The 13,699-nt window shown below is 48.6% G+C and overlaps 1 protein-coding gene across 1 annotated transcript in view; it reads left to right on the top strand.

Moving 5' to 3' along the window:
* The window catches only part of LOC109894627 (usherin-like), a 378,093-nt gene that overhangs the window by 164,311 nt on the left and 200,083 nt on the right, over nt 1–13,699 (top strand). Inside the window, 7 exon segments of the mRNA XM_031828079.1 lie at nt 2,136–2,262; nt 3,851–3,952; nt 4,353–4,541; nt 4,780–4,910; nt 4,985–5,261; nt 5,350–5,586; nt 6,544–6,621. Of these exon segments, the coding sequence (XP_031683939.1) occupies nt 2,136–2,262; nt 3,851–3,952; nt 4,353–4,541; nt 4,780–4,910; nt 4,985–5,261; nt 5,350–5,586; nt 6,544–6,621 (1,141 nt within the window).

Genomic DNA, 13,699 nt, shown 5'->3' with positions numbered 1-13,699 from the left:
GAGGGTGGAGTGTCTAGTAATTTGTCTGAATCGAAGCTAGCCAGGCTACTTGCTTATGGAGCTGACCACTTTTGAGGAGAGGGAAAAATGCAGACAGCATGGCTCCTTCTTCTTTTCTAACTAAAACTAAAGCCATTAATACAGGTAACAAGTGGAGGACAGAGGAGCCTCTTAAAGAAGTTGTTACAGATCTGTGAGAGACAGAAATCTTGCTTGTTTGTAGGTGACCAAATACTTATTTTCCACCATAATTTGTAATAAAATAAATAAATGCATTAAAAATCCTACAATGTGATTTTCTGGATTTATTTTCTAATTTTGTCTGTCATAGTTGAAGTGTACCTATGATGAAAATTACAGGCCTCTCATATTTTGAAGTGGGAGAACTTGCACAATTGGTGGCTGACTAAATACTTTTTTGCCCCACTGTATTACATCAATATTTCCATTATTAAAGTGGCTGGAGTTGAGTCAGTATGTTGGCAGCAGCCACTCAATGTTAGTGGTGGCTGTTTAACAGTCTAATGGCCTTGAGATAGAAGCTGTTTTTCAGTCTCTCGGTACCAGCATTGATGCACCTGTACTGACCTCGCCTTCTGGATGATAACGGGGTGAACAGGCAGTGGCTTGGGTGGTTGTTGTCCTTGATTATCTTTTTGGCCTTCCTGTGACATCGGTTGGTGTAGGTGTCCTGGAGGGCAGGTAGTTTTCCCCCGGTGATGCGTTGTGCAGACCGCACAACCCTCTGGAGAGCCTTACGGTTATGGGCGGAGCAGTTGCCGTACCAAACTTCTGTAGAAGTTTGTGAGTGCTTTTGGTGACAAGCCATATTTCTTCACCACATTGTCTGTGTGACTGGACCATTTCAGTTTGTCCGTGATGTGTACGCTGAGGAACTTAAAACTTTCCACCTTCTCCACTACTGTCCCGTCGATGTGGATAGGGGGCTGGTCCCTCTGTCATCTCCTTTGTTTTGCTGACATTGAGAGAGAGGTTATTTTCCTGACAACACACTCCGAGAGCCCTCACCTCCTCCCTGTAGGCTGTCTCGTCGTCGTTGTTGGTAATCAAGCCAACTACTGTTGTTTCGTCTGAAAACTTGATGATTGAGTTGGAGGCGTGCATGGCCACGCAGTCATGAGTGAACAGGGAGTACATGAGAGGGCTGAGAACGCACCCTTGTGGGGCTCCAGTGTTGAGGATCAGCGGGGTGGAGATGTTGTTTCCTACCCTTTCGGTATGGAGAGTCATGATACTAAGCCTTGTATCGGTATCAAAGTCAAAAATCTGGTATAGTTATAATACTAGTGTTTAGTGTATAAAGGCCACACACACACACACACACACTGTAGTTTGGCCCTATAGATAATGAAAGTGATCCCTAGACCCAGCCAAACAGTCCAGCAGATAGACAGAGAGACTAGAAACGCTTTTTGGGAGGATGACAGTTCCCTCTGATCTCACAGGACCTTAATGAAACCTCCTGAGTGTTTTATTTATTTAACCGTTATATAACTAGGCAAGTCATGAATGGAGGGAGGAAAGGAGCGAGGGACAGAAGGAAACAGAGTGACAGGAGGGATGGATAAAGAGAGATATTAGAAAAGACACTGTATTTGGACAGGGTAAAATATCAACTCGTCTTAAACACATGTATTATCCACATTAGTTGAAGCAGCATACATACAAAACATGAAAACAATCATGTATATTGAATTGAATTGAACATTGAGAGAAGGAGACAGAGAGACAGACAGAGAGAGCGAGGGGGAGAGAGAGTTTGTCCCGTCCTCCCCCTGTCCTGTCCTGTTGTGGTGGGTGTTGTTAAGTAGACATGTGTGCTGTCTGCTGGGTAGTAAAGGTGTCAGGAGGCTGATATACCTTGGCATTTATACATATATTGATCTCATCATTAAATCTTCATCACACAGCAGAGATGCACCGCTTTGTTGTGGGTGAGTATGTGTGTGTGTCACCTCTCTCGCTGCAGAGTGCCCATCTCTCCTGCTAAGTGCCGATACTGATGATGTCATGCATACTTCAGAAGAAATCACACACACATATACAGACACAGACAAACACAAACACACACGGCCAGGTGTAGGTGTGTATGTGACCTCTGTCTCCTCTCCCAGGGCTGGGCAGTGGGAGTGGGAGTGGAGGGTGATGGGGGGAGGAGCTACAACGATGGCCAGTGGCACAGCGTCATGGCAACCAGGAAACAGGCCGTGGGAACGATCATTGTGGATGATCAATACCAAGGTAACACTCACTGTGGTTAGGATAATCATATTCACTGTGTGTGTTAAGCCCAGGCTCTGTGTTCTATTGAGGTATTATCCAGGTTAATCTGAGTCACCGTCTGTGTGATAAGAATCATTAGACTACTCTTGCTCTGCTCTTCCTCTCTGCTCCTCTTCCTCTCTGCTCCTCCTCTTCCTCTCCGCTCCCCCTCTTCCTCTCTGCTCCTCCCCCTCTTCCTCTCTGCTCCTACTCCTCTTCCTCTCCGCTCCTCCTTTTCCTCTTCGTTCCTCCTCTCTGCTCATCCTCTTCCTCCACTCCTCCTCCTCTTCTTCTGCTCCTCCTCTTCCTCTCTACTCCTGTTCCTCTTCGCTCCTCCTCCCCCTTTTCCTCTCCACTCCTCCTCTTCCTCTCCTCCTCCTCTCCGCTCCTCCTCTTCCGCTCTGCTCAACCTCCTCCTCTCTGCTCATCCTCCTCTTCCGCTCCTCTTCCTCCTCACCGCTCCCCCTCTTCCTCTCTTCTCCTCTTCCTCTCTGTTCCTCCTCCTCTTCCTCTCTGCTCCTCCTCCTCTTCATTTTAGCTCATCCTCCCTCTCTTCCTCTCCGCTCCTCCTTTTCCTCCTCACTCCTACTCCTCCTCCTCTTCCTCTCTGCTTCTCCTCCTCTCCGCTCCTCCTCCTCCTCCTCCTCTTCCTCTCTACTTCTCCTCTTCTCCGCTCATCTTTCTCTCTGCTCCTCCTCCTCTTCCTCTCTGCTTCTCATCTTCTCCGCTCATCTTTCTCTCTGCTCCTCCTCCTCTTCATTTTAGCTCATCCTCCCCCTCTTCCTCTACGCTCCTCCTTGTCCTCTCCACTCCTCCTCCTCCTCCTCTTCCTCTCTGCTTCTCCTCCTCTCCGCTCCTCCTCCTCCTCTTCCTCTCCGCACCTCCTTTTCCTCTCCACTCCTCCTCCTCCTCCTCTTCCTCTCTGCTTCTCCTCCTCTCCGCTCCTCTTCCTCTCCGCTCCTCCTCCTCCGCTCCTCCTTTTTTTCCTCCTCCCCCTCTTCCTCTCTGCTTCTCCTCCTCTCTGCTCCTCCTCTTCCTCTCCGCTCCTCCTCTTCCTCTCCGCTCCTCCTTTTCCGCTCCTCCTCTTCCTCTCTGCTTCTCCTCCTCTTCCTCTCTTTTTCACCTCCTCTTCCTCTCTGCTCCTCCTCCTCTTCCTCTCCACTCCTCCTTTTCCTTTCCACTCCTTCTCTCTGCTCCTCCTTTTCCGCTCCTCCTCTTCCTCTCCACTCCTCCTTTTCCTTTCCACTCCTTCTCTCTGCTCCTCCTTTTCCGCTCCTCCTCTTCCTCTCCGCTCCTCCTCCTCTACTAACCACAGGAACCCAGTAAACTGAGTCTGTGTGTGTTGTTCTCTCTCTGTTTGTCTCATTCTCTCTGATTATGTGTTCTACAGTGGAGCTAAATTACCATTGTACATAACATGGTTATGTAGCCTCATATATCACAAGAGAATATGTATGCAGTTAATGATATGCCCTCCCTCCCTCCCTCCCTCCCTCCCTCCCTCCCTCCCTCCCTCCCTCCCTCCCTCCCTCCCTCCCTCCCTCCCTCCCTCCCTCCCTCCCTCAAGGTAATGCATCTGCTTCCAGCGGCAGTAGCATTATTGGGGAAAACACAGGGGTGTTCATCGGGGGGCTACCAGAGGACTTCACTCTACTCAGACAAGACTCAGGTAGGTACACTCACAATCTAAAAGAGTTGGTTTGTTGCTAGTGAAATATTGCATTAAGAAAACATAATTCTCTCTCTCCTCTCTCTCTCTCTCTCTCTCTCTCTCTCTCTCTCTCTCTCTCTCTCACACACACAATCTCTCTCTTCTCTCTCCCCTCTCTCACTCTCTCTCCCTCTCCCTCTCCCTCTCTCTCTCTCCTCTCTCTCTCTCTCTCTCTCTCTCTCTCTCTCACACACACAATCTCTCTCTTCTCTCTCACTCTCTCTCCCTCTCTCTCTCTCTCTCTCTTTCTCTCTCTCACACAATCTCTCTCTTCTCTCTCCCCTCTCTCACTCTTTTTCTCTCCCTTTCTCTCTTTTTCTCTTCTCTCTTTCTCTTCTCTCTTTCTCTCTTTCTCTAGGTGATGCTCAGCTGGTACAACAGGGGTTCTCTGGTTGCCTTAGAGACGTGCAGGTGAAGATGATTGACAGCCCCTCTGAGGTGTGGCAGCCTCTTGATTGGTCCAGAGCCACAGAGAGGGTTGTGGCCTATGAGAGCTGGGAAGGATGCCCCGCCCACACAGAGGAGGGGGCCCACTTCTTGGGACAAGGTAGCAACAAAGACAGTTTAGAACTAAAAGGCCTCACTTTCTAGTGACTTCCTGGTTTGAAGAAGAAAATTAAAATAAAGTCATTTTTGTGAAATCTTGATAACCTGTAATATCCTTGTAACTGGCCAGTGAGGTTTGTTAAAAATACAGTATAACAGTATAAAGACAGTAAGAATCAAGAGACTTGTTACCGTTATGTTGTATTGTGGATAATAATTGTGTGTGTGTCCTGTGTTAGGGTTCCTAGAGCTGAGTCCAGAGGTGTTCAGTGGAGGAGAAGACTTTGACATCACCTTTGAGTTCAGGACGGACCAACTCAACGCTCTGCTGCTGTTTTCCTACAACACACACACCTCCGATTATATACTGGTGAGCACACACACACACACACACACACACACACACACATACACACACACACTAACCTTTCTTCTCTGTCCCAGGCTGAGTTGGAAGGAGGAATGCTGTCATTGGTTCTATCCTGGCGTGGTCACATGACTGACCTGAGCATGTGGGCAGGGCTTAGCTACTGCGACGGGGGCTGGAACCAACTCTCATTGGTCAAACAGGGAGACGTCATCTCAGCCTCCATGAATGATTGGTCAGAACAGCTGAGGGGGGTGGCAGGGGGGGAGTTGGGGGTGGACTCACCCCTCTACCTGGGAGGAGTGCCTCCTGAACTAAACCATGAAGCTCTGGTTAGCCACAGTCACAGACATGGTGAGAACTCACACACACACACACACACACACCTATCTCACCTCTACCTCCCCCGTCTCACCCCCTCCATCTCTCCTCTCCTGGGTAGGTCTGGGAGGGTGTGTGAGGGGTGTAATAGTTCGGAGTGGTCCCGTTACCGGTTCCATTGGTGTACCGGATGTTTCTGCCGTTAGTCTGTCTGCCTCCACTCGCCGCTCTGTTATGATCAATCTGGACGGCTGCCCGGCAACCGACAGCATCTTCTATTGCCGTGGCAATGACTCTGTACTGGTGTACATGGGCCGAGAGACACAGGCTAGAGACTTGGGAGTACAACCTTTTACAGGTAACACACACTGACACACACACGCCCAGGCACACTAACACACAGACAGATGGACATACACACACTCACACGCATCTATCTACACACTCACAGCACCCTACACACTCACAGCACCCTACACACTCACAGGACCCTACACACTCACAGGACCCTACACACTCACAGGACCCTACACACTCACAGGACCCTACACAATCACAGGACCCTACACACTCACAGGACCCTACACAATCACAGCACCCTACACACTCACAGGACCCTACACACTCACAGCACCCTACACACTCACAGGACCCTACACACTCACAGCACCCTACACACTCACAGGACCCTACACACTCACAGGACCCTACACAATCACAGCACCCTACACACTCACAGGACCCTACACACTCACAGCACCCTACACACTCACAGGACCCTACACACTCACAGCACCCTACACACTCACAGGACCCTACACACTCACAGCACCCTACACACTCACAGGACCCTACACACTCACAGGACCCTACACACTCACAGGACCCTACACACTCACAGGACCCTACACACTCACAGGACCCTACACACTCACAGGACCCTACACAATCACAGCACCCTACACACTCACAGGACCCTACACACTCACAGGACCCTACACACTCACAGGACCCTACACAATCACAGGACCCTACACACTCACAGGACCCTACACAATCACAGCACCCTACACACACACTGTACCCTACACACACACTGTACCCTACATACACACAGGCCTACCTACCTCTGTCTGTCTGTCTGTCTGCCTGCAACAGAATATAGCAGCAAAGCTATTATTATACACACACATTATGTGTGTCTACCTGCCTGGTGTTTTGCAGCATCACTATCCGTCCTTAGTCGCACAGATAGATCACGTGTTTGTGTGTGTAACCTTGAATATGTGATGATTTTATGTGCGTGTGTGTGTAGAGTACCTGTACAGGGTGGTGGCGTCGGGAGAGGGAGGATGGACAACAGGACCCTGGGAACGTGGGCGCAGCAGGGAAACAGGTAACACCTGGAACATTATATTCATGTCTGGTAGGATGTTTGACACTCAGAGATCAGAGAAAGAGAGAGGAGGGAGAGACAGAGAGAAGAGAGAGAGAGGAGGGAGAGACAGAGTGATAGACAGAGAGAAGAGAGAGAGAGAGGAGGGTGAGAGAAAGACATCCTAAGAAAATGAACAACAATGTCAAATGGTTTGATGAAGAATGCAAAAACCTAAGAAAGAAATTGAGAAACTTATCCAACCAAAAAACATAGATACCCAGAAAATTTGAGCCTTTGCCTTCACTATGGTGAATCTAAGACAATACAGAAGTACGCTACGGAAAAAGAAGGAACAGCACTTCAGAAATCAGCTCAGTCAACAGCAACCTTGGGAAAATCCTCTGCATTAAATCAAATCAAATCAAATTCTATTGGTCACATACAGTACACATATTTAGCAGATGTTATTGCAGGTGTAGCGAAATGCTAGGGTTCCTAGCTCCAACAGTGCAGTAGTATCTAACAATTCAGTAGTATCTAACAATTCACAATACACACATCTAAAAGTAAAATAATGGAATTAAGAAATATATAAATATTAGATTGAGCAATGTCAGAGTGGCACTGACTAAAATACAGTAGAATAGAATACAGTATATAGATATGAGATGAGTAAAGTAGTATGTAAACATTGTTTAAACATTATTAAAGTGACTAGTGTTCCATTATTAAAGTGACTAGTGTTCCATTACTAAAGTGACTAGTGTTCCATTATTAAGTGACTAGTGTTCCATTATTAAAGTGGCCAGTGATTCCAAGTCTATGTACATAGGGCAGCAGCCTCTAAGGTGCAGGGTTGCGTAACTGGGTGGAAGCCAGCTAGTGATGGCTATTTAACAGCCTGATAGCCTTGAAATTTGATTTGTTTTTCAGTCTCAGGCCCCACCTTTGATGCACCTGTACTAACCTCGCCTTCTGGATGATAGCGGGGTGAACAGGCCATGGCTTGGGTGGTTGATGTCCTTGATTATCTTTTTGGCCTTCCTGTGACATCGAGGGCTGTGTCTACTGTCTAAATGTCTACTGTTTGCTGATGATCTAGTGCTTCTGTCCCCAACCATGGAGGGCCTACAGCAACATCTATATCTTCTTCACAGATTCTATCAGACCAGGGGCCCTGGCAGTTGATCTAAGTACGACATAATGTTGCTAAAAAGGACCAGTTGCCAGGAACACAAATACAAATTCCATCTGGACAACGATGCCATAGACCACACAAAAAACTATACATACCTTGGCCTAAACATCAGCGCCACAGGTTACTTCCATAAAGCTGTGAACGATCTGAGAGACGAGGCAAAAAGGGCCTTCTATGCCATAAAAAGGAACATAAAATTCGACATACAAATTAGGATCTGGATAAAATATACCTGAATCGGTTTTAGAACCCACAGCCCTTTATGGTTGTGAGGTCTGGGGTCCACTCACCAACCAAAAATTCACAAAATGGGACAAACAGCAAGTTGAGACTCTGCATGCGGAATTCTGCAAAAATATCCTTTGTGTACAATGTAAAACACCAATAATTCAATTCTACAGCCACCTAAAAGGAAGCGATTCCCAAACCTTCCATATCAATCACCTACAGAGAAATTAACCTGGAGAAGAGTCCCCTAAGCAAGCTGGTCCTGTGGCTCTGTTCAAAAACAGACCTCACAGTGCCCCAGGATAGCAACACAATTAGACCCAACCAAATCATGAGAAATCAAAAAGTTAATTAATTTACACATTGGAAAGAATTTCCAGAAAACAGAGCAAACTGGAATGCTATTTGGCCCTAAACAGAGTACACAGTGGCAGAATACCTGACCAATGTGACTGACCCAAACTTAAGGAAAGCTTTGACTATGTACAGACTCAGTGAGCATAGCCTTGCTATTGAGAAAGGCCACCGAAGGCAGACCTGGCTCTCAAGAGAAGACAGGCTATGTGCACATTGCCCACAAAATGAGGTGGAAACTGAGCTGCACTTCCTAACCTCCTGTCCAACGTATGACCATATTAGAGAGACATATTTCCCTCAGATTACACAGACCCACAAAGATTTTGAAAACAAATCCAATTTTGATAAACTCCCATATCTATTGGGTGAAATACCACAGTGTGCAATCACAGCAGCAAGATTTGTGACCTGTTGCCACAAGAAAAGTGCAACCAGTGAAGAACAACCACCATTGTAAATACAACCTGTTTAAGTTGATTTATTTTCCCTTTTGTACTTTAACTATTTGCACATCATTACAACACTATATACAGTTGAAGTCGGAAGTTTACATACACCTTAGCCAAATACATTTAAACTCAGTTTTTCACAATTCCTGACATTTAATCCTAGTAAAATTCCCTGTTTTAGGTCAGTTAGGATCACCACTTTATTATAAGAACGTGAAATGTCAGAATAATAGTAAAGAGAAGTTTTTATTTCTTTCGTCACATTCCCAGTGGGTTAGAGGTTCACATACACTCAATTAGTATTTGGTAGCATTGCCTTTAAATTGTTTAACTTGGGTCAAACGTATATTCGGGTAGCCAATATATCCACATACTTTTCCTGCATCATGATGCCATCTATTTTGTGAAGTGCACCAGTCCCTCCTTCAGCAAAGCACCCCCACAACATAATGCTGTCACCCCCGTGTTTCACGGTTGGGATGGTGTTCTTCGGCTTGCGAGCGTCTCCCTTTTTCCTCCAAACTTAATGATGGTCATTATGACCCAACAGTTCAATTTTTGTTACATCAGACCAGAGGACATTTTTATGCAAATTGTCCCCATGTACAGTTGCAAACCGTAATCTGGCTTTTTTATAGTGGTTTTGGAGCAGTGCTTCCTTGCTGAGCAGCCTTTCAGGTTATGTCGGTATAGGACCCGTTTTACTGTTGAAATAGATACTTTTGTACCGGTTTCCTTCAGCATCTTCACAAGGTCCTTTGCTGTTTCTTTTGATTTTCCCATGATGTCAAGCAAAGAGGCACTGAGTTTGAAGGTAAGCTTGAAATACATCCACAGGTACACCTCCAATTGACTCAAATGATGTCAATTAGCCTATCTGAAGCCATGACATCATTTTCTGGATTTCTCCAAGCTGTTTAAAGGCACAGTCAACTTAGTGTATGTAGACTTCTGACCCACTGGAATTGTGATACAGTGAATTTTAAGTGAAATAATCTGTCTGTAAACAAAAATGCGTCTCGGTGAGAGGTGTAGGAGTCAGGCGCAGGAGAGCAGGGATTTTCTTTGAGAAGAGTGTTTAATGTAGAGATCTGTACTCATAGTCCACCAATACAAAATTGGCCCAGATGAATGTCCAAACAACACGCTCGAAGGAAAACAAACTCGTGTCAGTACACGGAGGAACAACCACAGTTCCGACACTACATACACATACGTCAATGCGAAAACAATAAACCGCATAGAATACTGAATGCTAATACTCACAAGCTTAATCCTGCACGAATTACGAGCGCCGCCCGAACAGGGAGAGGAGTTACCTTCGGTAGAAGTCGTGACAGTCATGCACAAAGTAGATGTCCTAACTAACTTTCCAAAACTAACGAACTGGGGACCCTCGCTGCAGGCCCCGAACTGGGGACCCTCGCTGCAGGCCCCGGACTGGGGACCCTCGCTGCAGGCCCCGGACTGGGGACCCTCGCTGCAGGCCCCGGACTGGGGACCCTCGCTGCAGGCCCCGGACTGGGGACCCTCGCTGCAGGCCCCGAACTGGGGACCCTCGCTACAGGCCCCGGACTGGGGACCCTCGCTGCAGGCCCCGAACTGGGGACCCTCGCTGCAGGCCCCGGACTGGGGACCCTCGCTGCAGGCCCCGGACTGGGGACCCTCGCTGCAGGCCCCGGACTGGGGACCCTCGCTGCAGGCCCCGGACTCGGGACCCTCGCTGCAGGCCCCGGACTGGGGTACCCTCGCTGCAGGCCCCGAACTGGGGACCCTCGCTGCAGGCCCCGAACTGGGGACCCTCGCTGCAGGCCCCGAACTGGGGACCCTCGCTGCAGGCCCCGAACTGGGGACCCTCGCTGCAGGCCCCGGACTGGGAACCCTCGCTGCAGGCCCCGAACTGGGGACCCTCGCTGCAGGCCCCGGACTGGGGACCCTCGCTGCAGGCCCCGAACTGGGGACCCTCGCTGCAGGCCCCGAACTGGGGACCCTCGCTGCAGGCCCCGAACTGGGGACCCTCGCTGCAGGCCCCGGACTGGGAACCCTCGCTGCAGGCCCCGGACTGGCCCGTGGAGCATGCACAGGACTCACCAGGCTGGGGAGACCTATCGGAGGCCTGGTCCGTGGAGCAGGCACAGCTCGAACCGGGCTGTGGGGGGAGCACTGGAGATCTGGTGCTCAAAGCTGGCACCACTCGTCCTGGCTGAATGCCCACTTTGGCCCGGCACGTGCGGAGCGCAGGCACAGGGCACACTGGGCTGTGACAGCGCACCGGAGACATAGTGTGCAGAGCCAGCGCAGGATACCCTGGGCCGAAGAGTTGCGCCGTTAGACAGGGAGCGCTGTGCTGGCACAATCCGTCCTGGCTGGATGCCCACTCTAGCACAACACATGCGGAGAGCTGGCTCAGAGCGCACCGGGCTGTGAACGCGCACTGGAGACACCATGCGCTTCACCACATATCACGGTGCCTGAGCAGTACCACGCTCGCTATCGGGAGCACGGGGAGTTATCTCCGCCAACCTCCCCGTGTCCCCCCCCCCCCCCCCCCCCCCCATTTTTGGGGGAGTGGCTTCCCGGTCTTCCTTGCCAGCCGTAACGCTGGTTCCCTTTTCTCTCTGCTTCCGCCTTCCTCGCTGCCTCTGCCTGCTTCCACGGCAGGCTCTTGTGTCCTGACATCACCTCCTCCCAGGTCCTTGATGTCCTCCACTCTTTCTGCCCCTCCTGGCCATGCTGCTTGGTCCGCTTGTGGTGGGTTGTTCTGTCACGAACGTCGTCTTGAAAATGACCGGATGAAGGTGCAGCGTGGTGTACGTATATATATATATTTTTTTTTAAATGTCGCCAGCAAAACAATAAACAACAAAAGCGAAGGTGATGCTCCGTCAGGCTATACCGGCATAAACGAAGACAACAACCCACAAAGAGACATAGTGATATACAGAGAAAGTAAAACAGATGGAAACTTTATTATGGCAGTGAATGCACTCAAAGAAAAAGCCCGCAGAGCATTGTATGCAATAAAAATGAAATTATTCCAAATTAACATCCCAGTTAGAATTTGGACCAAAATCTACAAGTCCAGAGAAATACACCAACTAATGCATGTAGGGCAGAATTGGGCCGCTTTCCAGTAGTAATGAAAATACAGAAAAGTTTTTGTCTACATCTAAATTCAAGTCCAAATTCAAGTCTGCAATTTAAAGCACTTCACACCCAAGTGCTGAGACCAGAAACGAGCCCTCTCAATCAGCTGGTGTTGGACCTCACCAACCAAGCTGAGCCCAGAAACGAGCCCTCTCAGTCAGCTGGTTTTGGACCTCATCAACCAAGCTGAGCCCAGAAACGAGCCCTCTCAGTCAGCTGGTTTTGGACCTCACCAACCAAGCTGAGCCCAGAAACGAGCCCTCTCAGTCAGCTGGTTTTGGACCTCACCAACCAAGCTGAGCCCAGAAACGAGCCCTCTCAGTCAGCTGGTTTTGGACCTCACCAACCAAGCTGAGCCCAGAAACGAGCCCTCTCAATCAGCTGGTGTTGGACCTCACCAACCAAGCTGAGCCCAGAAACGAGCCCTCTCAGTCAGCTGGTTTTGGACCTCATCAACCAAGCTGAGCCCAGAAACGAGCCCTCTCAGTCAGCTGGTTTTGGACCTCATCAACCAAGCTGAGCCCAGAAACGAGCCCTCTCAGTCAGCTGGTGTTGGACCTCACCAACCAAGCTGAGCCCAGAAACGAGCCCTCTCAATCAGCTGGTGTTGGACCTCACCAACCAAGCTGAGCCCAGAAACGAGCCCTCTCAGTCAGCTGGTTTTGGACCTCATCAACCAAGCTGAGCCCAGAAACGAGCCCTCTCAGTCAGCTGGTTTTGGACCTCATCAACCAAGCTGAGCCCAGAAACGAGCCCTCTCAGTCAGCTGGTTTTGGACCTCATCAACCAAGCTGAGCCCAGAAACGAGCCCTCTCAGTCAGCTGGTTTTGGACCTCATCAACCAAGCTGACACCAGCACTGCTTTAAAAAATACTCATGGGCGAAGGAGCATTGGCTCCTCTTGCAGCCAAATATGCACACTGAATAATAACATCTGTATAGTAAGCAGTAACTTACTTATTATTACTATTATTATTATTACTATTATTGTTATTATCATTATAATTGTTGTTTAAATAGTAGTGGTATGGGTGGTAATGAGTTTAGTGGTGGTAGTGGTAATGATGATATTAGTTGTAGTACTGATGAAATGGTGAAGATAACCGTTATTTAGTTATAAGTTAGTTCTAGTTTCATTTCTTATATTGATTACATTACATTCTTCTATTGACTGTTACCATTTTATTGTTATTATTTTTGTATTTAATTTTGTATTATTATTTACTATCAACAACTAGTGCTGACATGCAACTATACGTGACAGAATAACCCACCAAACCAGGACCAAGCAGCGTGAAAAGGAGGAACAGCGATTAATGGGGAAATGGGAGGAGATATTAGATGGATACTAGATTTCTTCCCTTTTCATCTGGTATGTTAAAGACTGTTGACCTGGGATGTCCTGCTACGGTACAGTTATATCACAGAGGGCTCGTGTTGTGTCTCTCCCTGCCTTGTCAACCTTGTCAACCATCATCATTAATACTGAGGGAGGGAGGGAGGGAGGGAGGGGAGGAGGGGAGGGGAGAGGAGAGAGGGAGGGAGGGGGAAAGGGAGAGAGAGAAGCAGGGAGGAGGAGGTGAGAGGGGCAGAGAGGGGGAGAGGGAGAGGGAGAGGGAGAGAGAGAAGCAGGGAGGAGGAGGTGAGAGGGGCAGAGAGGCTGATTGCTGTGAAATATGGTGGATGTATTAAATTATTGCTGAAAAAGTTACAA

This window comes from Oncorhynchus kisutch, linkage group LG7 (genome assembly GCF_002021735.2).
Source record: "Oncorhynchus kisutch isolate 150728-3 linkage group LG7, Okis_V2, whole genome shotgun sequence".
Taxonomy (NCBI): domain Eukaryota; kingdom Metazoa; phylum Chordata; class Actinopteri; order Salmoniformes; family Salmonidae; genus Oncorhynchus; species Oncorhynchus kisutch.
The sequence above is the reverse complement of the archived record's forward strand: the minus strand, read 5'-3'. Positions and strand labels throughout refer to the sequence as shown.